We start from the raw sequence: 26,290 nt of genomic DNA, 5'->3' as shown, positions 1-26,290 counted from the left end.
TGAAGGAGAAGTTTATTTCCAGAATAAAAAATTCCTGATAATTAACTCATCCCCATGTCATCTTTTTTCAGTCGCAAAGAAATTAAGGTTTTTGCAAAAAAAAAAAAAAAAAAAACATAACAGGATTTGTCACCATATAGTGGACTTCAATGGTGGCCAACGGGTTCAATGTAGCTTTGAAGGGCTCTACACAATCCCACCCGAGGAATAAGGGTCTTGTCTAGCAAACAATCAGTCATTTTCTTAAAACAATAAAAATGTATGTACTTTTTAAACACAAATGCTTGTCTTGCACCAGCCCGACCTCACACATTGCGTAATGATGATAAGGTCGCGCGTGACCCAGTGTTCACAAAGCGAACATGTACAGATAGTGAAACGCCCTTTACAAAAAAAGGTAAAACAACGATGTTGCATGTGTTGTGAAGATGGAGGTGAAAATGAGATGGAGGATTTAGCCCAACCCAAACCTTTTTGAATCGAAAGACACAGACAATGTACTAATCGCACATGACCTTCCCAACGTGATTTGTGCAAGACAAGTGTTTTTTGTGGTTAAAAAGTATATAAATATTAATTTATTTTAAAGGGGTCCTATTATGCTTTTTCACTTTTTGAATTTTAGCCAGTGTGTGGTGTGTATGTTTGGGCATAAAAAACATCTACAAAGTTACAAATCTCAAAGTCCACTCCAAAGGAAGATATTTAGTTTTTTTTTTTTTTAAATCCCTTTTCAAGAACTACAACAAATTCCTTTGGTGTTTGTTTTCAGGATGCTAGGATGTCACAACATGGTCCATTATTAGCCTGGGTTTCCCCATCCTGCCTTGCGCAGCGCGATTTTATTCACGCTGCTAGTCAGTCTGGAAACCATGGACCTAATTTTCACCTAAGATAGGGAACCAATCACAGAACGGGGAGGGAGCAGCAAGACGATGACGCCTTCTATGCGACTCACCGAAGCAGTTTGTTACTATGGATCCAGCATGGCAGCAGACGCGAAGTTATCTTTCGTGTCTACACCGGACGCGAGCGGCGTGACCAGACGCGACAAATGACATTAGAACCTATTATGCTGTCTACACTGGATGCGGCGAGACACGGCAAATCCCGACTGTAATCTGCTGCCGCGTTCTATTTATGACGTGCTCACACAAAAGTTTAAATGATTTGCAACGGTCGCCTTGCGTCCAGTGTAGACAGACTTTAGCTGTTGCGGCGCGGCAACTGTCGCGTCTGGTGTAGACACGGTATAGTGTTCTAAGTAGTTTAGAACGCAAGTTTATTTTGAAAAAAGAGCAACTTTTGGCGTTCGCTCTACATACGTCATCCAGTATAATTGAAACGATTGGCTATGAGCTACGCACAGGCGCATTTGATAGACATTCGTATCGCCCAATAAACGGCTCTGGGCATTCGAAAACCACGCCTCAAATACGAGAAAATGAACATGTGGTTCCCAGACCACGAATCATGACGAAGTCATAACGTGGTCTGGCGATAGCCAGGCTAGTCCATTATAATATCATTCAAATAAATCCTGCCTACGGAAATTAGAATCATTGGTGGTTGGGGAGAGATGAGGTGTGGGATTCACCTAACTTTAGTGATGTAGCAAGGAGAGCCACTTCTGGGATGCTTAAACGAGCCGTAGGGTGGCTCGTATAAACGCAAGCATTGACTAAAGTGTCCGCAAACTGCTCCGGTAGCCGTGCTGGAGCCACGCCGTTGACATGTGGGGTATAGAGGGTCGAAAAAAAGCCTCCTTTAGCGATCTGATGTGTTTTTGTAAGAAAAATATCCTTATTTAAAACATAAGAATCACTTTAATCTATCTTGCACAGTTGTACACAGAACTTGCTGAAGGGGCGTGGCAGGACTGAAACGCCATCTAAGCTGTTCGCCAATCACAATGCAGTGGGACTGCTAACCAATCACAACACATTTTGCTTTTCGGAAGGCAGACCCTTATCAAAGCCGGACCTAATCGAGCCATTTATGCCAGCCTGGGGAGAAAGCTATTGTAATAATGTAAATTATGTGAAATATGTCGCTTTTTTCGAACGACCAAGCATGAAAGCATGTTATAGTACACCCCAAAACAAAATAAAGACTTTGTAAAAGAGCATAATAGGACCCCTTTATGAAAATGACCAATGGTTTAGCTAGATAAGACCCTTATGGTGCGTTCACACCGGACGCGAATGCGCAAAACGCGTGAGTTCAAAAATTTGAACTTTGGCGAAAATCCGCGCCGCGTTAACCAATCAGGAGCTTGCTCTAGTAGTGACGGAGGCAGAAATCCGAAACAACAATGGAGGACAAAATCACCGTTGCTGTCTGTGGTTACTCGGAGCTGTACGATACATCTTTGGACTTTTGTAGAAACAGGAATAAAAAGGATCTTGGTAGGAAGAAAGTGAATGAAGAGGTCGGACAATCTGGTAAGTTTTAAAAAACGCTCTTAACTCAATTTGACCTACATATACATACATATTGAGACTACAAGCAAGTTAAAGCTGGCAAATTGAGCTCATTCACCTATTTTACAACTACTTTCCCGCTGACGAGTGGCAGAAGCCCCTCCCATGACGCGAATTCGCGTCTGTTGTGAAGAAAATGTCACGTGCGAATGACGCGAATTTTACCGCACGAATGGCGCGAGTAAACTCAAATGTTCAAGCGTTCAACTACGCGCGAATAGCACGTTTTTTCCGCGCAAGTCGCATCCGGTGTGAACGCACCATTATTCCTCAGCTGGGATTGTGTAGAACCCTTTGAAGCTGCATTGAAACTACAATTTGAACCTGATCTCCATTGAAGTCCACTATATGGAGAAAACCTTAATTTCTTTGTGATTTCTTTGGGTTGACACTGAGGTGAATAAATTATAAGGAAATGTTCATTCTGAAAGTGAACTTCTCCTTTAATATTACCTTTTTAAATCTGTGAAAGAAAATAGGTAGCTAGAATTGTGAAAATTATCTCATGTTGATCTAAAATTGTATCTTAATCACTATCCACCCACAATCTAACTAAACCTGTTGCTAAGTAGACTGAAATAGTGCTGGAGTCCCAGTGAAGTGTAGTCTGCTGCATCCCCCATATAGCAAAGAATTTATAACTGGCCTGAAAGATCGGGAATTGCATTCATTACAGATTTTGTTGATGCACTTGCAGCTTTACCTGATTTGCATAATTCCTTCAACGAACGAGGTGCTAAAACAATGCAGATAGCACATGCAAATAAACCACCACTGGATCACCTTGGGCTGTAACCCAACCTGAGATGCAGCAAGGGTTCACAGACAGCAGGCAATTTCTCGACTGAATGCTTTTAGTAATCCGCCTAATTTCAGCAGTATTGGTATCGACTACTGAAAATCATCGCGACCCTAACAAACGTAATCAAGTGTGGCGGGTTGAACCTGCCATAATTACATAAGAATGCTAAGGAGCACTTCTTGTGTCCCTAACATCTCAGAGTCGAGACAAGAATTAAGTGCATTGTAATTCTGCATATATTTTTGGTGCCGCAGGCATTACCAGCACTTGACATTGTACTCACACAAACAATGTGTTGTAATGTACGACTGTGATGTTGGGTGAAAGGTTCAAGCAGAGAGACTGACAGTCTGTGTCTTTGATTTCATAACCAGTGGCGCGTTATTGATGGAAGCAGAGATGAAACTAACATCTACAATCTCCCTCAACCACAGACCCCATTGAAATGCGTCGCTTCTGCGATCGCCTGAGGTTAAAGAGTCGAGTAAAGTCAGCTCCTTTTAGACTGACTCGGTGAGGGACTTCATGTAGGGTGAAGTGTTTACCCGTCCACTAGTCCTGCCTTGACGCTGGGCTATATTTAGAGCAGAATACACACAAACCAAACCGTTCTCTGCGCAAAACATGCCACATCTGGTGCATTTAAGTGATTTGCCGTCACGACACACGTCGCTCCGAAACTCGATACGTTTTTTAGTATTCACACGATATTAAGTACTGTCAGCCGCCTGACACAATGACAACAAATGTAACAACTTACTTTCCAATATGTGTTCAAATGAAAGCGTGCGGCACAAGAAATCCAGTGAGGAACGGGCTGCTTTGGCAGCGGCTGTAAATAAATGGGGAATGGTGGATCTTATAAAGAGTGGGACTGAATTTTCGGCTGATGGAGATGTTTGCACCAGAGCTCACCAGTGTAATAAAATACAAAATGTTTCGCAATAAACCGTGGGTTTCTGCAAGCATCTTTTCGAAAGAAATTTATCAAACCAGGGTGCGAATTATGAGTTTGGAGGGTCTGGTCCCCCCTGAGCAAGCTTTAAACTCAAAAGTAGTCAAAATAAAAGGCAAGGTTATTGTACAGTTGAGGTCAAAAGATTACATACACCTTGCAGAATCTGCAAAATGTTAATTATTTTACCAAAATAAGAGGGATCATACAAAATACATTTATATTTTTATATATATTAAGATATTTCACATAAAAGATGTTTACATGTAGTCCACATATATTGATTCTTAATACTGTGTTATTACCTGCATGGTGTTTTTGTTGTTGTTGTTGTTGTTGTTGTTGTTTAGTGATAGACAGTTGTTCATAAGCTGACTGCATGATTTTGAGATCCATTTTTTTCACACTGAGAGCAACTGAGGGACTCATATGCAACTATTACAGAAGGTTCAAACACTCACTGATGGTTCAGAAGGGGAAAAAATTATATTTAGGCAAAATAAGAATAATGCACACCTTTATTCTGTTCAAAAGTTTTCACCCCTGGCTCTTAATGCATTGTGTTTCCTTCTGAAGCATCAGTGAGTGTTTGAACCTTCTGTAATAGTTGCATATGAGTCCCTCAGTTGTCCTCAGTGTGAAAAGATGGATCTCAAAATCATACAGTCATTGTTGGAAAGGGTTCAAATACACAAAAGTGCTGGAAACCAAAGAATTTGTGGGACCTGAAGGATTTTTCTGAAGAACAGCAGGCAGTTGAACTGTTCAGGACAAACAAGGGACTCATGAACAACTATCACTGAACAAAAAAACAGCTGTGGATCATTCAGGTAACAACACAGTATACAGAATCTCTTGAAAAATCTAACTTTTGAACAGGGTTATTTTTATAAATATAGATTCTCCAAGGTGCATGTAAACTTTTAACTTAAAAAAATTAAGTAAACATTTGACTTACCATAAAAAAACTTACAAAAAAATGTTAAGTTTAACTGAAATAAAATATTAAAAACTTACATTTCATCTAGTTGGTAAGAAAATATTTAATTTACATTTAGTTTAACTTGAGGAACTAAAATAACTAAAACTAAACTAAAACTAATCTTGAAAAAAAAATTACAAAAACAGCAAAATTACTAAACTATTTTTAGTGTTTTAGTAACTACTGATAAAACTATGGAAGTATATAAATGATACTATAGTAACATTGAAAAACAGGTTTTTAAGTATATATTTTTTAAATATATATAAAAATTGTACTGTACATATGTTTCAACAGAATGTCAGAATGTACAAGAGTCATCAAATTACAGCAACAGTTTAGTTCATAAAAGGAAAATGAAAACACTGTCAATAATAGTTTTCATATTATTTGTTTCGATTCATCATCGTTAAGGTTTCATTTCTTCAACTCAAAAAAGTAGAGCATGGCTCTAGCAATGCCAAGGTCATGGGTTGATTCCCAGAGAACGCATGAACTGATACAAATATGTTGTTTTAATGCAATATAAGTTACTTCAGATAATAATAAAAAAAACATCTACCAAATGTGCAACTATAAATCATAATCATAAAACACTTTCGTTTAAGATTAAGATTGACGATTAGCTTACATTGCCAGAGACAATTGTGGTTTTGCAAGAAACATCTGCCAAAACTTTGAAGTCAATACCTCTGAAAGTTTTCATGTACTGTAATTTACACACTGCATCAAACCATCTCTTATAAATGGCATGTTATGAAATACTGCTGGAGTGACAACATGATCATTTTTCAGCTGCTGAAAGGTTTGCCTAAGAACTTGCAACAAGAATGTAAAACAAACTCGTTCATGTAACCATCATTTTATTCATAAATCGTCACTTTAATTAAGTAATCATGAATGATTACTATTTCGGATTTCATGAAACATATCTTATTTGGGTTTGAAGAAGAACGAAGATCTTACAAGCTTGGAACGACACGAGGGCGAGTAATTAATGACAGAATTTTCATTTTTGGGTGAACTATCCCTTTAAAGGAACACTCCACTTTTTTTGGAAATAGGCTCATTCTCCAACTCCCCCCGAGTTAATAAGTTGAGTTTTACCGTTTTGAAATCCATTCAGCCATTCAGCATAGATCATTGAATCCTATTAGACCAATAGCATCACGTTCAAAAATGACCAACGAGTTTCGATATTTGTCCTATTTAAAACTTGACTCTTCTGTAGTTATATCATGTACTAAGACCGGTGGAAAGGCAAAGCTTCTATTTTCTAGGCTGATAAGATTAGGAACTACACTCCCATTCCGGCGTAATGGTCAAGGAAGTTTGCTGCCGTAATAAGGCTGAAGCAGGAGCAGTAATACCACGCAGCACATGTGCAAATGCTAAACTAGCTGGGAACTCTTTTCTGATAATACTCCGCCTGCTTCGGCCATATTACGGCAGCAAACTTCCTTGACCATTACGCCGGAATGGGAGTGTAGTTCCTAATCTTATCAGCCTAGAAACTCGCAGCTTTGCATTTCCACTGGTCTTAGTACACGATATAACTACAGAAGAGTCAAGTTTTAAATACAACAAATATGGAAACTCGTTGGTCATTTTTGAACGTGATGCTATTGGTCTAATAGGATTCAATGATCTATGCTGAATGGCTGAATGGATTTCAAAACGGTAAAACTCAACTTATTAACTCGGGGGGAGTTGGAGAATGAGCCTATTTCCAAAAAAAGTGGAGTGTTCCTTTAAGTGACTACAAGCAAAGGCATTTGTCTTGGGAACCTGGGCATGTGTCAACAGCACAAAAGCAAAAAAGCCAACCTGACCAACTCTCTATTTACAAGATAAGGCTCTCGTTCCATCAGAGTTTATCTTCCGGATCACCTTGGGCTGCAGCCCAGCCCGGGAAGCGCAGAGGGTTCGGAGACAGCAGGCCAATTTCTCGATTCAGTGCTTTTAGTCATCTGCCTTTGAAAGGCAAACTTTCAACCTAATTCTGCAGCGATGCAATAAACATGGAAAATATTCCGCCCAGAGAAAGAATCTACAATCTTCTACTCATCCTCGCGCAGCATAATTTCAAAACAAGCCATTTTACATAACAGGCTTAAGTGGAGGAGCTTAAAACACACACACACACACACACACACACACACACACACACACACAATCAGCATGCAGACAGAAGCCTGTGTGGAGCGCTTACCTTTTTGAAGGCGTGGGCGCCCCGGAGGAAATGAGAACAGTATCGTTCATGTCGTTGGCCACTGGCCTCAGCTGACTGCAAAATCACAGAGTTTGAGTCAAGCCTAGACACAAACCTTCGGATGACGCTCTAAGCTTTCCACACATCAAACCGCTCTAGGAAGTGATGTTATTTTTGAAGCGCACCGTTTGAGCGCACATGAAACTTCCTCGTCATAATCGCCTTCCAGATGCACACGTTTTAATTTAATGCTATTTGCCCAAACTTAATTAAGTTAACAAGACGACAAAAGGGTTTCTAAGGAGGAATTCTAATTAAAGCAGCAGAAATCCGAGAAGGTTGGGAGAAACAGGAGTTGGTGACATTGCAGGAGGTAATTTGTGTGAGTAAACAGTGCCACGGCATCCATCTGGACTCGATGCCCGCCAGTCTTGATGGACACACGGTACACAACTTTTTTGCTTCATTTCTTTTTTGCTTGTTTTGACAAACTGCACTCTTAAAAATAAAGGTGCTATAAAAGGTTCTTCACAGTGATGCCATAGAAGCATGGTTCCACAAAGAACCATTCAGTCAAAGGTTCTTTAAAGAACCATCACTTTCTTACTTTTTTGTAATCTGAAGAACCTTCTTTCAACGCAAAGAACCTTTTGTGAAACAGAAAGGTTCTTCAGATGTTAAAGGTTCTTTATGGAACCATTTAGACAAAAAAAAGTTCTTCTATGGCATAAGCACCTTTATTTTTAAGAGTGTGTTGGCTAATTCCTAATAATTTACATCTCATTTGTACTTTTCCTACGATCTGCTTACGACCTACTGATGGATAGGCATCGACCTTCATGCTTACTTAATTTCTAAAAATCGCACTCCTATATAAATCTTTTTACTTTAAAATGTGATGTATAATTCAGTTAATGTATAATAGTTTCTTTGTAATTATTTGTGAAATTTGCTCGCAATTTCTGAGTGAAAATACTGTTTATAAACAAAATTTTTATTTTTTACCCCTCATTTTTTACCCCTTTAATAAATTTTCATAATTTTCCCATAATTGTTTTAAATCTGAAATTAGAACTAGAAAGTATATACTACTATGACTTTTTAGTATGAAATTCATAATTTTAAAATTCCCTGATATTCCCAGGTTTTCCATGGCTCTGCGATGGAAATCCGAGGCATTTGTTCACTACAATCCAAAATACTGAAAGTACTGTTTTTGTTTTTCGTGAAATTGTAAATAATAGATTAGTGGAGTACATTTTACAAGAAAATAGAATTTCATGCTTTCTACTTTAAAATTTGATGTATAACTCAATGTGTTACTTGCAGTTTCTTTGTAATTATTTGTGACATTTGCTCGCAATTTCTGAGTAAAAATACTGTTTATAAGCAAAACATTTTAATGTTTATTTTTCCTAATTTCCTTGTTTAATAAATGTTCATCATTTGTCCATTATTTTTCTAGCTATTTAAAAAATAATGGATAGGGATTTTTTAATCTGAAATTTTGAGTTCCGCACAAATAGAAAAGTCTATACTACTATGACTTCTTAGTATGAAAATCATCATTTTAAAATTCCCTAAAATTCCCAGGTTTTTAATGACTCTGGGATGGAAATCCGAGGCATTTGTCCACTACAATACAAAATACTGAAAATACTGTTTTTTTTTTTTTTGTAAAATTGTAAATAAAACTAAGATTATTAGAGAACACGTTATGTGAAAACTGTTTCTATACCATTTTTTTTTCTTTTATGTTTATCTTTCATATAATAATTATATTGCATCATTTTTCTAGTTATCTATAAATAATGAACAGGGATTTTTTAAATCTGAAAATTAGAGTTCAGCACAACTTGAAAATCTATATTAACAATAGAAATTTCCATAACTTTTAAGTGACTTTTTAGTCTGAAAATCATCATTGTAAAATTTCATGACATTCCTAAATGGAAATCTGTCCACTACAATCAAAAGTACTGACAATACATTTTTTTGTGTGAATCTGTAAATATCAGAGATCATCAGAGAACATTTTACAAGAAAATACAATTTAATTCTTTCTATGTTAAAATTTTGTGTTGAATTCAACGTGTTACTTACAGTTTGTTCAATTTGCTATCAATTTCTAAATTAAAACAGTTTCTATACCATTTTTTTAGTCCAGTTATTTAATGTTTATTTTCAAAATCTATTAATAAAAATCTTTTTTAATAAAATTTCATAATTTATAGTTAGGAAAAAATAACTTTTCAGTGACACCATAGTCTGAAAATCATATTTTTTTTCCTAGGTTTTCCATGACTCTGGGATGGAAATCTGAGGCATTTGTTCACTGCAATCCAAAATACTAAAAGTACTGTATGTTTTTTTTAAATGTTATTGTGAATCTTACAAGAAAATACAATTTCATTATTTCTACTTTACGTTTTCATATTTAATTCAGTGTTACTATTTACTATGAGTTACTATTTCTATATCATTTTTTGTCTAGTTATTTAATGTTTTTTTTTTCTTGTATAATACATTTTCATACTTTTTCTAGTTATTTATGAATAACAAAATGGGATTTTTTAAAATCTGAAACTTAAGAGTTCAGCACACATGTCAGAAAAATTTCCATAACTTCCCAGTGACTTTTTAGTCTAAAAATGATCATTTAAAAAATCCCTGATATTCCCATGGTTTTTCATGACACTGGGATGGAAATCTGAGGCATTTGTCTTCTACAATCCAAAATACTGAAACTACTGTACTTTTTTGTGAAACTGTCAATTAAACTATTATTGGAGTTCATTTTACGAAAAAATACAATTTCATTATTTCTACTTTAAAACTGGATGTATTCAATGTGTTACTTACAGTTTCTTTGTTAATAATTGTGAAATTTGCTAGCAATTTCTGACTGAAAACTATAAAAAAATCTTCTATAATTTTTCTAGTTATTTATAAATATCGAATAGGGATTACTTAAAAGCTAAAATTTAGAGTTAAGCACACATAGGAAAATCTATATTAAACTTTTCAGTGACTTTTTAGTCTGAAAAGCATCATTTAAAATTTCCTTGACATTCCCAGGTTTTCCATGACTCTGGGATGGAAATTCAAAGCATTTGTCTACTAATATCCAAAACACAGTCTCTTCAAATGAAAGGAAACATCCAAGGAATGTCGATTCTTAGTTCAGTCGCTCTGAGGTTCGGCGCATTTGCATTACTGAGACGTCCTAATGTTAATGTTCCCTGAGGCTGCTAGCATCATGTCACACGACTCGTGAAATGCCGTCACATTGCAATCCGAGCAGCCGAGCTGTGGCATCCTTCTGAGACCTTGAAGGAAACAGTTACCAGCATCGAGCAAAGTGATCCAACACATGGCCAGAAAATCCCCAACAACATGCTAGACGTCTACTACAACTGCACGTTAAAAACACAAAAGACTCATTTTTGAATGAGCAAAGCGCTTCTGTTCTATGCAATTACTCACTCACCTCCCGCAAGGCAAAGAGTGGCCGTCTGTCAAGCGCTGAGACGTAAGCGGTGACCGCTCTGTCCAGCTGCCTGTCCTGTTCTGTGCTCAACTGAAGGAGCATCTCAATGCACAACACTGCTGCTGTCTCCAAGGAAACCTGACAGTCACGTGACTCGGTGACGATCCAGACACACTCTTACTCTCTCTCTCTCTCTCTCTCTCTCTCTCTCTCTCTCTTCCAGCCTCGCGGCTCCTCGACTGAGACGCACGTACAGTACTTTCAGCCACTCAAAAACATGCTATATTCTTCCCTTTAGATTTCTTCAATCTTTGTTTCCAGCCACCCACATTAGTCATAATCCAGAGCAAACAATCCCCTCTTTTCTAAAAGAAAGACACAATTACTATACACAATGCATCCTACACACAAACAATAGTCTAATACCTTAGAGCAAATCTACATTTTCAAGACTGACTAGTTGGCAGCTCGTCTGAATTAGTTCTGTATAATTAGACACCTATAAGACATGCTTCATACAGTCATTTCCAATACTTTTCAATAAAGTTTTGAAAGAACTGATCTAGTTACTCCATTTTGTTTAGTTGTAGACCTATAATGTAAAATAAAAACACGATTATCTACGTTGTGGAAAGAAATGTCACCAAAATAGACAGACGCTAAATGCTACAAGTGTTTAAAGGTCATTTCCGACAAATGGCATTTTGCCGCTGATGTGTGAATGGAAGCAATACGGATAAAGAACGGAAAGCCATTGTGTGTGAAAAGCACATGTAGTACATTTACTAGACGAGGTAATCTGGCACACTTACTAAATATAATGGGTTTCATGTGTGAAAAAGGCCGGTAGTAATTGTCCTGAAATTTCTGTTGAAGAGGTGGTGATGCAAAAGTTGTTCCTAGGGATGTCTTTATAGATGTGAGAGAGAGTTAGGTTCATTCACAGACAAAAAAAAACACAAAACAATTACAATGAACATAGAATTACCTTGAAAATCTGACTTTTTCCGTGTTTAAGTGCTATGATCGGGTTCCCAGTGCATCTACCAACCCTGAAAACGTGAAAAAGAACAACCCAGCAACTTTGTTTTGCTAACCCTTTGTCTGCTAGCATGTGAAAAAACGAGCATGTCATATTTCGCTCCCCCTGTGATGTAGGAAGGGGATCTTTTTATAATATAACCACCTCTTAATCAGCATGTTTCCACCCACAACGCCGCAATTTTGTTTTCGCAAGCGACAGCAGTGTAGCAGTTCTAACACCATGGCAAAAAAACCGTTCTGTCGTTGGCTACACAGATGAGCACAAAAGACTATTTAGAGTCCCAGCCTCAGAGGAGACGAGAGAACAGTGGATTTATTAATTTATTTACTGTATATTACACTGCTACCACATACAGTACAGACCAAAAGTTTGGACACACCTTCTCATTCAAATGAATGAGAATGTGTGTCCAAACTTTTGGTCTGTACTGTATATTTTTTCTGTTTATTAAAGTTTTTACTCTACATTTGTGCAGTTTTCAGTGGGTTAGTGATATTTTTTAAATATATATAAATTAATAAATAAATATTTTTTAAATGGGTTTTTATACAAAAACTGATTTTTTATGTAAAATTCACTTTATAAAAGACCCACATTTCTAACTTTAATTCATGGGGATAACATGGAAAATTTCACATGGTTTAGTGTAAACTTGGTTTAGTGTAAACTTTTTTTTTTTTAACTTTTACCAGTAGGTGGCTGCAGAGCTCCACTATTTGCTATTTGCTATTTGACCACCTGAAAGATATTTTTTCACAAATTTTTTCAGTTGAATTCATATCTACAGTACAGACCAAAAGTTTGGACACACCTGAATGAGAAGGTGTGTCCAAACTTTTGGTCTGTACTGTATATCGATTATAAACATGCAATTTCTTTCCCAAATGTTTACCTTTACTGACAACCAACTGTTTTTGTCACTCCTGTGTGTTTTTAACATTAACATTAACTCGCAATAAGACATGAAAGAGAACTTAGTTTAGTACTTACATGCTGTGTGAGAGCCACTTTCTGTGCATATATTTCAGACGTGTACGCTCAGAAAACCCTATATCAGAAGTTTAAACTAATGTGGCTTTAAAACACAAGATTTCAGCGCAATAGACATGATAATCAAAACCAAACAGATGTTTTTTAGCAGAGTATCCATCGGCACAGCTCTATTCTGGAAAAGGGGCAGGGGGCAGCAGCTTACTTGCATTTAAAGAGACATGCACATGCACTTCCACTCAAAATAGGCATTTTCAAAATGATATAATAAATGATCTTGGGGTATTTTGAGCTGAAACTTCACAGACACGTTCTGGGGACATCTGAGACTTATATTACATATAGAAAAAAGGGTATAATAGGTTTCTTTTAAATGATTTAATTTTAATATAAATATTTTATAATATCACTTATTATTGTTGATATAATGTAAATGGGTCTGTATACATAAAAATATAAAACGTTAGTAGTAGGTAATAAAACAAAGATAGGAGTATGTTTTGCATTAATGTATGGTTTGTTAGGATAGGGCAATATCTGGCCGATATACAACTATTTGAAAATCTGAAATCTGAGGGTGAAAAAAGTCTAAATATTGAGAAAATCGCCAAAAAGTTGTTCAAATGAAGTTCTTAGCAATGCATATTACTAATAAAAAAAAGTTTTGAAAGGTCTACAGTAGGAAATTTACAAAATATCTTCATGGAGCATGATCTTTACTTACTATCCTAATGATTTTTGGCATACAGCAACTTCTAAAAAACAATCTTTACATAAACCCATTACTTACTTGTGTCCTTCAGTAAGTAGAAAATATACAGATATTGAATAAAATGATCAAACACTATATTCTAAATTAAATATAGATGAATCCTTAAAGCTACAAATGATATTAGATTATTTGGCTGCTATTACTTTAAGAGCTGCCCCTGCTGAACGTGATCTGACACACATGCTCGTAGTTTCATTCGCCCTTTAATATGAAATGATACAGGCTACAGCGCACGCCACCACATTGGTAAATTGTTTTTTACTGACATATGGCCTGACAACATCTCATCTGACCACACCATCTCACTGTTGTTCTACTGAAGCCTCCTCGTCACCTGTATGTTTTCCACGCTCGTTTGACTAGCGCCTGGCGCTAAAGTGAAGTTTGAGTGCGTGTCTGAAAAGTCTCCCGTTTGATGTGACCATAAAGAAGTTCTGCGACTAAATAAACCCACTTCTTGTCAAGAAAAAAAAGAAAGAAGCGGCGTTAAACAACTTTGATGCCTTTCTAATTAGATGTATCTTTCTAATCAATGTGCATATGGTGCAATATGATCTTAAAATGTAACCCACTGCTAACAGGTGCCACCCATCACTCTCAATCTCTGGATCCAGATTCTTTAGCTCTAATTTGAACCACAAATACTACATCTTAGCTAATCTCTAACCACTCAAATTCGTCAAGCAGATCAAACCAGGATGAAACCGTCTCCTAAACTTTGATTAGCAGACTCCTCTTGATTCAAAGCCGGAGACTGACAAGTCTTAGATGTCGGACGTGCTAAGAATGAAGATTTATTCATCCAGTTCAGAGAGGAAGGCGAAAATCACGCTCACATCTTTTTTATGAGGTCAAATGAATTACATCGAGGGCCGTTCACAGGCGCTCTTCTCCTCTGGTTAATTACAGTGAAGTGAGTACTTTCACAGAGCCCGAGCGGGAGAAATATGGAGCATCTAATATCCCGTCTCAGCTGAAAGTTATCAATGCATGTCCTGGCTTCCACCCGGTTTATGCCTCTGGTCCTGGGCCCACGCTGCACATCTGCAGTGAAACATCAGTGTCATATGACCTTGGCTGTTTATAACAGTCACTGTCTGTTTCAGCAACATTACATTGATTCATTCTGATTAAGCAAAAAGAAAGAGGAATGGCATATGCACATTTGGTAAACAAGTTTGTAATTAAATAAACATGAAATCAGAATTGACCTTATTGACTTTCTACATCACTGGTCTTATTTTTCATGACTCATTTTATTCCAAAGAAGGGTTTGGTACACAGTAGTATTTTGTTTTTTGAATTTTTAAGTTCTAAACCATAATTAAACAGGAACAACTAAACAAGTGTATAACAATTGTAACAATGACATTTTAATAAATTATATATTTTTTTACAAATTAATAACATGTTTCACATACAAAATAATAGTTACATTTTAAAAAAAATGACTGTTGTTACTTGAATGATCCACAGTTGTGTTTTTTGTTTTTTTGTTTAGTGATTGTTGTTCATGAGTCCCTTGTTTGTCCTGAACAGTTGAACTGCCTGCTGTTCTTCAGAAAAATCCTTCAGGTCCCACAAATTCTTTGTTTTTTTTTTAGCATTTTTGCGTATTTGATCCCTTTCCAACAATGACTGTATGATTTGAGATCCATCTTTTCACTCTAAGGACAACTGAGGGACTCATATGCAACTATTACAGAAGGTTCAAACGCTCACTGATGCTTCAGAAGGAAACATGATTCATTAAGAGCCGGAGGTGAAAACTTTTGAACCAAATAAAGATGTGTAGATTTTTCTTATTTTGCCTAAAAATCATATTTTTTTTCATTTAGTACTGCCCTTCAGAAGCTACAGAAGATGCTTACATGTTTCCCAGAAGACAAAACAAGTCAAATTTACCCAAATCTTTAAATTTAAAAAGTGTTCACCCCCTGGCTCTTACATAGTTTTTCTTGTCTTGCATTGTTTTTCCCTTCTGGAGCATCAGTGAGGGTCCCTTAGGTGTCCGCACTGTGAAAAGATGGATCTCAAGTCATACAGTTACTGTTGGAAAGGGTTCAAATACAAAAAAATACTGAAAAACCCAAAGGATTTGTGGGAACAGTGGCCAGGATAAACAAACTCTTGTGGACTATATGCAAACATCTTTTATGTGAAATATCTTATTCAGGTCAGTACTAAATAAAAAAAAAAAAACATGCATTTTGTATGATCCCTCTTATTTTGGTAAACTAAATTGACCTTTTGCAGATTCTGCAAAGTGTATGTAAACTTTTGACTTCAAGTGTATTATGGATAACATATAAAGAATAAATAAAAACTATGACACTACTTTTTATAAGAATTATTTCCTTAAGATTGTTAGAGCATGTTTTACAAGACAATTAAGTTTTTCAGAAGTTTTATAATGGATTTTAATCATAGAAGATGTGTAATCAAGTCACTTTACGTATGAATTGTATTTTTGAAAGATGTAATAGATCTCTGAGCGTTAGTCATTGACCTATTTAACATACATACAACCCACGAACATTCTGTCAGTGGTTCAAGAAACGATATGCTTTGTGCCATTTTGTTTCATTTATATCCTCTGCAAATTAGTCACAGACATCTGTCCCTGCCTATGGTTCAGCATGTCCTAAAGAAGTCCATCTGTCAAACAGCAGAAGATCTGAAAGGCATGCCTTCATATGCCATCAGCTGTCAGAAAAACAACACGCCAGTAGTTCATCAAAGAAATCCCTCTCACTTAAAACAACAACAACAAGGCTGTCCACAGAGTTCCTGTGTCTGTCTGATTCACAGGGCCGAGCAGACATGATTTTCCTTTTCTCTGACTCTGCCACGGCCAATCAGGACGAGGCGGCCTGCAGCTTGTGACAGTGGGATGTGGAGGATCATGTTGATGGATGTCACCTTGAGGTCAAAGCCAACAGGAACACTATGCTGACCAATTGTGGGGGGCAGTAACGGACAGTCAGACATGTTTACGCTGATCTGCCAGCTACCCGAGAGATGGTCACGATGGGGCAAAGCTCTAATAATGAGGATACTGATTTGTATGACCTTCTGTTTCTAACCAAAACTGATTGCATGTAGCTCAGTATCAAATAATAGAAATCATGAGAGTACACTGTAGCAAACAAGGCACAATTGGACGCAAGATTTGCAAAGAGATTGAAAACTAAAAGACAATGCTGTGCCAACTATATTGGATCCAACAGTAATGTCACACCACACAAGTGTGAGTAACTGTTTTTATTATGTGGTCTATTGCTTTGTCTGTTATTACCGATCGTTTGATATGTACTAAGCACTTATGCGTTTTTAACACAAGTGTTAGCCAATCACAGTCTACAATCCGCCACACCTTCAACCAGAGTGTTTTTATGATGGGGGTCAAAATAGGACAGAAAATAGCCTATTACTGCTAAATTATGATGTTTTTGATATAAAAATCTTGACGACCTGAGTGGACCTGAGGGAACAGTACAAAATAAAAAACAAAGGCAGTCTATGGCCCCTTTAATGCTCTGTCGCCTACCATCTACACTAAACGTAACCGATAGTGTTAAAGGATTGGTTCAATTTAGAACCAAAATGTAAAAAGCTAAATAAAAAGTAATGGTCTCTTCAGCAAATGTGTTTTTAACTCAAGTTTGTGTTTGTTAAAGGATTAGTTCACTTCCAGAGCGAAAATTTAAAGATAATGTACTCACCCCCTTGTCATCCAAGATGTTCATGTCTTTCTTTCAGCAGTCGTAAAGAAATTATGTTTTTTGAGGAAAACATTTCAGTATTTCTCTCTATATAATAGATATGTATGGTGCCCCCAAGTTTGAACTTTCAAAATGCAGTATAATGCAGCTTCAAAGGGCTTTAAATGGTCCCAGCAGAGGAAGAAGGCTCTTATCTATCGAAACAATTGGTTATTTTCCAAACCAATTGACAATTTATATACTTTTTAATCTCAAATGCTCGTCTCGTCTCTGCAAAAAAAGGTAAAACAGCATTGTAGTCGGATTTTGAAGTTGAAGATGAAAACGAAATGGGAGTTTTTCGACATACCCAAACTGTATTGACCCGGATTACACAGACTACGCAGAAACGAGACAAAAACAAGCATTTGAGGTTAAGAAGTATAGAAATTGTCCATTTGTTTAGAAAATAACCGATCGTTTCGCTGGATAAGACACTTCTTCCTTAGCTGGGATTGTTTAGAGCCCTTTGAAGCTGCGTTTAAACTGAACTTAGGGGGCACCATGCATATCCATTATATGGACAGAAATCCTGAAATGTTTTTCTCAAAAAATATAATTTCTTTATGACTGACGAAAGAAAGACATGAAAATCTTGGATGACAAGGGGGTGAGTACATTATCTTTAAATTTTTGCTCTGGAAGTGAACTAATCCTTTAACAAACACAAACTTGAGTTAAAAACGCATTTGCTGAAGAAACCATTACTTTTTATTTTGCTTCAAGTCTTTGAGCCCTTTCTTTAATGACTGATGACTTTGCATAGCAAATCCAATGCTGTACCAGGTGCGCTACCCAGCAAGTTTACCTTATCAGACAAGCCATATATAGAGGGATGTGGGATATACGCTTGTAAATGTTTGTACACAGTTATGATTACAGCTCCAATGTTTCACTTTCTGGACATAATAAGCTTGCTCGGTAGCTCAGCTGGCACGTAATTGGACTTAGGATGCAGAATCCTTGGGTACAAATCCTGTGGAAAAACATGAATTGTGATGAAAGAGCTAAAAAATGAGAGATCGAAAAATAAGCTAAAACGGCATGCTTATGATTGCGTTTTTACATCACATTCATTTTATACATACTATCCGGTAGGTTAGTGTAGTGCAGATGGTACGTTATTTTAAAACATCATGGAGCATTAGAGTTATAGCGCCACTCAATGGACATTTCAAGTCAGATCTGCAGTGACACATACAAAACCAACGTCACATAAAACGTAAACCATATTTACGTTCATCTGCTCCGGGGAAAAACAAACAGACACTCTTTTAGTGCCACCCAGTAGACATTTCACATTGAATACGTCACAAAACATACATGGAGGTACGTATTTTGTGCCTTGCAAAAAAATCCCAGAGGAATATCACAATACTGATGAGATTTTTCCACAACAGAACCACTTCAAGTAACAAACATCAGTTAAACACACATTTGCTGAAAAAAAAACATTCCTTTTTATCTTGCTTCAAGTCTTTGAGCCCTATAGTGACTCATGACTCTGCATAGCAAATCCAATGCTGTACCAGGTGCGCTACCGAGCAAGTTTACCATGTCAGAAAAGCCATATATATAGAGCTGATATGTCATGCAAATGTCATAATTTAATTTATCAAATTACAAAAAAGTGTTTTGATAACATAACATAGTACTTCACAAGGAACTGCTTAAAAATTAGCCTTTATTAATCAATACTTTATTAATTATGACCTCTAGTCATAATTTGTGTGAAAAGGAATAAAAATTGTTAATTTCAGGTACATTTTCTGCCAAAATGTAGGTAGACGCATGTATTTCCCTACCTGGTCTCATGACGAAAACATACCTATGGGAACTTTTTCGCAAGACGCGAAAAATGTGCGAAAATTTTGGATGAACAATACAAACCTATGCTATCACGTTTTATTAATTTAACACATCTTTGGTGAATAAAAGTATTAATTTCTTTAAAAAAAAAATAAAAAATAAAAATGTACTGACCCCAAACTTTTGAACAGTAGTGTATATTGCTATAAAACCTTTCTATTTTAAATAAATGCTGTTCTTTTTAACCTTTTATTGAACAAAAATATCCTGCAAAAATATCACAGGTTAAAAAAAATATTGAGCAGCACAACTGTTTTCAACACTGATAATAAATCAGCATATTAGAATGTATCTGAAGGATCATGTGACACTTAAGATTGAAGTAATGATGCTGAAAATTTAGCTTTGTATCACAGGAATAAATTACATTGTAAAATATATTCAAATAGAAAACAGCTATTTTAAATTGAAATAATATTTCACAATATTACAGTTTTTCTGTATTTTGATCAAATAAATGCAGCCTTGATGAGCATAAGAAACGTCTTTGCATTCAAAACCATTAAAGCTTAACTTTTGAGCAGCAGTGTATGTGCTTTAGCAAGTACAACAACTAATATAATATGACTACTGATGAGATTTATCACAACAGAACCATTTGCTTCAATACTCAATATAAGAATGCATAAATCTCTGTCTGAGCCGAGGGAGACGCTCAATGAAACAGACCATAATATCTGTTAGACTCCATAAAAGTGGCATTGTTACATTCCAGAGTCATAGTAAACAGCAAACGCTGGAGGCTTGAGATTGATTTAGCACTAAAGTGATTGAGTGGCCCACAGGCACCTCAAACTGCATTTAGATAAGTTGAGAAGACAATATGTGACAGAAGGGGAGGAGTCAAACAACTGAGTATTAATGTTCAATGCAGTCTTTTTAATACACGTTAACCGTCTTGTTGTAAATGATTTATGTGTGCACGTTAAAGGAGAAAAATGTATGTCTTTGTAGACTTTAATCAAACTGCACTAACGTGCTCAACCTCTGAAATGATTTTCCTTGTCACTTACATAATTTTCTCATTTAAATCCTGATTGATTCTGAAACATGTCACATTACAGAAGTTAAATGGGTTGAGAATGCCATTTCATGTCTTTAAATGTGTGAAAATGTGCTTCGCATTGTAATCAAGGTCTGATATTCATCTATTCCACTCATTCAACTCTTTCATTTCTCTAATTGTTGCGTGGCCAATTAAATAAAGCATTACGAAAGCTTCTTGCTCTCTTTATCCATAAATAGGAAGTGTTTGAAAATAAATTTCTACAAGTCTTTCACACGAGGACCATTTGAAGCTGATGCTATTCGAGTGGTACAAAGGGATATTTCAAGAGCAGTTTTAATTGCTTAGCAATCTGAATTTGGGAACTAAAAATAGTCGACGCTGGCAGCAGAACACGAGCTGGCAAATGTGCCCTTCGGTCACAGTGAGTCCAGAGGCAATTTTATCAAGTCTGAATCCATTCCAGGTGGTAATAAGACGGTAAAATTTAAACACTTTTTCATGATTTACAAGCAAAATTGTATTTAGAATCCAATTTAAAACAGATCTAAGGAAACATATTTGAATACATATTTGATCTTAACAGCAAGTTTGAAAACAAATAGAGTTTAGATGTTGAATACAAAGCACAAGATCTGCATGTATTCGTAAACCAACATTTAAAAGCACAGATTAAACATAGAACTTGATAACTTTAAGATATTCAGAAAATATCTAAGGCTAAGGCTAAATATCTATACCTTTTAATTGTGCAAAACCATCACAATCAACACAAATGCTACAGATTATGTCTATAACAGGAATAATAATAGCAGGCAACTAACAAATCTGGCAGAAAATTGTGACCCTGGACCACAAAACCAGTCATACGGGTCTATTTTTTATTTTTTTTTTCAATTTAGATTTGTATAAATAAGATTAGATTCTATAATTCTGAAAAAATAATCTTTCCACTGATGTATGATTTGTTAGGATAGGACAATATTTTGGCTGAGATACAACTATTTGAAAATCTATAATCTATATATCTGAATATTGAGAAAATCGCCTTTAAATTTGTCCAAATTAAGTTCTTAGCAATGCATATTACTAATCAAAAATTACGTTTTTATATATTTATGGCAGGAAGTTTACAAAATATCTTCATGGAACATGATCTTTACTTAATATCTTAATGATTTTTGGCATAAAAGAAAAATTTACATTTTGACCCATATAATGTATTTTTGGCTACTGCTACAAATATAGTGAATGATACATATGTGCTGTCCTTTATGTTTTTTGTAAGTGCGACTGTCTTTAAAAGGAGATGAATTTATAAACATCTTTATTGAGAGATTTTTCTGTGCTGAACAGCCTAAAATCTTCTCTGCAAAGCTGCATTTCTTAATGTATTCCCTTTAGGGCATTGACAATATAAATATTAAAGCTAAAATAATGTAAAAATAAAATCTAGATTAGTTTCTTTAATATGTAAATAAAACTAGAAATCAAAAAACTTGATTTTACAAGCAATTCCACATTCTCCATTGACTTTGTATTGTGGGAAGCTGCCTCCTTGTTATTTCTGACTTTTAACCAAAACAGAACAATGTCTAAAAGCTGCTATGTGACAAGGTGTACAGTAAACAAGCTAAAAAACACAGAACTATGTTTTTACAAGCTGTCGACCCCAAAAAATGAGCATTTAAGGACACAAATAGTTGTAGATGTCAGGGTATTTCACGTTGGGCCATTCAGTTGGATAATTTCTCCAGCAAAAGGAAGGTAAGGAAAAGGAGCACTGACACAGACCAATACAATTTAGTTTCTCAATTGATCTCTTTCTCTCAGGTTTACATAGGGTGGTGAAATCATTATTTGACATGGTTAAAAATAATGATTGTTCTCTGTCGTGATTAAGTTTCCATCCAGTGGTTTTCAGATTATGATGCATGTGATTGATGGATGAAGGGCAAAGGTTGAGAAGTATAGAGGTATTCTGGCATCAGTTAAAAAGTAAAGACAAGAGGCAGAGAAAATAATTACATTTAAAGGATTACAAAGGCAAATCTTATGTGCATTAAATAAGTAATCAATTTTGGTATTGATTAAGGTGACTCAAAAATAAACGAAAAGGTCCAAAAATATGTTCAGTGTCTTGCTGGCAGTCATCCACCATTCTTTGTTTCAGACAGAAAGGGTCAATGGGAATGTCTGAGAGAAACATTTGGTTTAAAAAGCTTGTATATCTCTATAAAGATACAGAGCGGGATCCTCGGGGGGGATGCGCCTCAGGTACTATCAGCGGCCTCCATTAAATTTAAAACTCCATCAGTTTTAGTGCAGCTATTCTCTGCCAACTCAGAAATGCCACTGGAGCATGACTGTGCACTTCAGCCATTATTTTAGTCCCCATAGGAGACCGCCTGCCTGCATGGGATCTAAGGACCGGTAAATCTTATTTTTTATATCACATTTTTTCACTTCATAAACAACACCATGCGAGTTTTGACTGATATGATGCTGGCGACACGTCTTCCTCAAGGTCAGATATTAACAGTGACCATCAATGCAAAATGTAAAATAAAATACATGGTCACATGATCCTTTAGAAATGTGACCCTGGACCACAAATCCAGTCTTAAGTCGCTGGGGTTTATTTGTAGCAATAGCCAAAAATACATTGTATGGGTCAAAATTATTGATTTTTCTTTTATGTCAAAAATCATTAGGAAATTAAGTAAAGATCATGTTACATTAAGATTTTTTGTAAAATTCCTACTGTAAACCTATCAAAATGTAATTTTTGGATTAGTAATATGCATTGTTACGAACTTAATTTGGACAAATTTAAAGGTGATTTTCTCAGTATTTTGATTTTTTTGCACCCTTAGATTCCAGATTTTCAAATAGATGTATCTCGGCCCAATATTGTCCTATCCTAACAAACTATACATCAATAGAAAGCTTATTTATTGAGCTTTCATATGATATATATATCTCAGTTTTGTAAAATTAAACCTTATGACTGGTTTTGTGGTCCATGTTCACAAATCATTCTAATATGCTGATTTGGTGCCTTCAAAAAAATATTCTTTGATGAAAAAAAAAGTTTGAAAGAACAAAATGTTATGAAACATAAATCTGTACCATTCTAAATGTCTTCACTGTCACTTTTGATCAATTTAGTGTGTCACTGATGAATGAAAGTATTATTTCTTTCTATAAACATACATTATTTTAAATTTACTGTTTATTAATTTTTTTTGAAAGTTTGGTTATTTAGCACATTTTCAGTAATTAAAAGTATATGTAACCCTGAACTACAAAACCAGTCATAAGCTTCTATTTTTTGGAAATTGAGATTTATACATCATGTGAAAGCTAAATAAATAAGCTAGGATAGGACAATATTTGGCCAAGATACAATAGTTTGAAAATGTAAAATCTGAGGGTGCAAAAAAATCAAAATATTAAGAAATTGCCTTTAAAGTTGTTCAAATGAAGTTCTTAGCGATGCATATTACTAATCAAAAAATGAGTTTTGATATATTTACATTATAAATTGACAAAATATCTTAATGGAACATGATTTTCACTTAATATCCTAATGATTTTTGGCACATAAGAAAAATTGATCATTTTGACCCATACAATGTATTTTTGACTATTGCTACGAATATACCTGTGCTACTTAAGGGGAGACACTGCAGGCAAAAACACTGTTTTTTCATGCACTGTCAAGTTTGAGTTAGGGCTTTTTTTTGGTGTTTCAAAGTGTTTTTCAGACTAATGGAAAGAAAACACCCAAAAGACACTGTTAAGTGTTTCTTTTTATCTATTTGTGTCAACAGATTTCAATTACAATCCATATTTTTAAAGGTTGTTTTCTCAAAATGAGTTTTTTCTTCTACACTGAGCCATAAATCTCCACTTCAGTAGCACTTACACACACCAAACTTTACATTTTTATTCCTGTCTATATCCTGAAGGTTTTTCCAGAGGGATTTGTTGATATATAATTTGCTTGATTTTATTTAATGGTAAAAAGTCTGTTCTAAGTTTTTTCTTAATTATGGAGTGACAATATGAGATAACCAAACCCCCTCTCTAAAAACATTTGACTCTAATATGTCAAAAAAATTTAAAATAAATTTGAAACTGACTTCATCCAGTGTTTAGATTTTTGTACTAGAAATGTATGCAAATTAGCACATATTTCATTAAATAATGCCTCGTTTGCATATTTAAACAATATAAAAATATTTAACATTTTAGAAAACTTGTAATACAAAAAATGTTTGCAATTATTTTTTTTACCCTATTCACCTGCAGTGTCTCGCCTTAAGGTTTTGTGGTCCAGGGTCACATATATCATGATAAACTAGACTAAATTGGTGAATATAACAAAATAGCGACTAATCATCAAAACACTAAAACTATGACTGACACTTCAAACACTATAAGCATGATATTACAAAATCATGCGATTGTTATCCGAGCTCTTAATACTTTATATGGTTTATAATCGAACAACTCTGGTGCTCTATCAGACAAATAAATGAACGCAGTAAATCTGCTACACTTTCCCTCCAGTGGAGGGCACATATGTTCTGCAGTTTTATGGTCTTCATCAATCCCCGAGTTCATGTGTCAGTTAATGAAAGTACTTATAGACCAGGGCCTGTTCCTTAGAGCGAAGGTCTGGCAAGATTGATTCAGCTCCCCGATATTTATAATTCAGTAAATGAGAAAACTGTACCCATATATTTTTACACACAATATCTTTCTTCTTGGCATTTCCTAATTACATTTCTTTCCCATGACAGATCTGCAGATCAATATTCGCTCTCGCTCTATAGAAATAAGAAACAAATACTGTGGAATTTCAGACAAGAGGACGTGATTACAATTATAACCTGAGTGTTATATAAATTTAAAATCTTCACGGAAAGTCTTATTAAAAAACAGTAGCACTTTAAAGCTGTAAGACCTGTCTGTAGGAAATGCGAGCTCTTACTTGGAAATGATGGTATGAGATGAATATGTCGTACAGAGCTGAGAAAGCAGAGAGAAATGCGATTGGATAAGCACTCCAAAGGACTTACGTGGTGTGTGCGAGGTCCTGAGGTCTTTCCGCTGCCTCTGGGAACACAGGGTGAGGCGGCTCTCCGATCGGCATGCAGCCGAGAGATTTACTGATGGCATGGCTGAGCTTCTTTGCTGGGGACTTCTGTAAAATGGGTGAAAAAAATCCCACAAAGTTACAAATAAATACTGATTAGAACCCCAAAACACCTTACATGTACTTAAATGCACTATTAAAATCAAATGCAATTCAAATATGTGACCCTGGACCACAAAACTAGTCATAAGGGCCAATTTAGTCAAATTAAGCTGAATAAATAAGCTTTCCATTGATGTGTGGTTTGGCCGAGATACAACTATTTGAAAATCCGGAATTTGAGGGTGCAAAAAAATCTAAATATTGAGGAAAATCGCCTTTAAAGTTGTCCAAATGAAGTTCTTAGCAATGCATATTACTAATCAAACATTAAGTTTTGCTATATCTTCATGGAACATGATCTTAATATCCTAATGATTTTTGGCATAAAAGAAAAATCTATAATTTTGACTCGTACAATGTATTTTTGGCTATTGCTACAAATATACCTGTGCTGGGTCACATATATGCAGTTCATAGCATAATTGAGAATGAATGCATACATAAAAAGTCGCAGATGTACTTCCCATGTGAAGCTTGAACATTTTATATAATTTAATGTAAAGATTTTTGTGATATCTGTTATTTGAAGTTAATGAAAAATTCTCTTTGATTCAGCGAAATCCTTGCTCTCTGGTTGGAAAAAAAACTTTATCATGGTGGTAAGAATGAGGGAGGAAAATTCTTATAATTGGATTTGGGAGGCAGTGCGAA

At 35.5% G+C, this 26,290-nt stretch overlaps 1 protein-coding gene across 4 annotated transcripts in view; it reads right to left on the bottom strand.

Annotated features, from left to right (window-relative positions):
• Positions 1-26,290, bottom strand: part of dtnbb (dystrobrevin, beta b) — a 75,960-nt gene that overhangs the window by 28,773 nt on the left and 20,897 nt on the right. For 3 of the 4 annotated variants that reach the window (XM_073826514.1, XM_073826515.1, XM_073826513.1), the window contains exon 10: positions 25,461-25,585. In XM_073826514.1, coding sequence (XP_073682615.1) covers positions 25,461-25,585 — 125 coding nt within the window. Of the gene's footprint in view, positions 1-7,434; positions 7,510-25,460; positions 25,586-26,290 lie in introns of all 4 variants that reach the window. The other variant, XM_073826516.1, reaches the window with a different exon arrangement.

The sequence above is a fragment of the Garra rufa genome, chromosome 21 (genome assembly GCF_049309525.1).
Source record: "Garra rufa chromosome 21, GarRuf1.0, whole genome shotgun sequence".
NCBI lineage: Eukaryota > Metazoa > Chordata > Actinopteri > Cypriniformes > Cyprinidae > Garra > Garra rufa.
The sequence above is the reverse complement of the archived record's forward strand: the minus strand, read 5'-3'. Positions and strand labels throughout refer to the sequence as shown.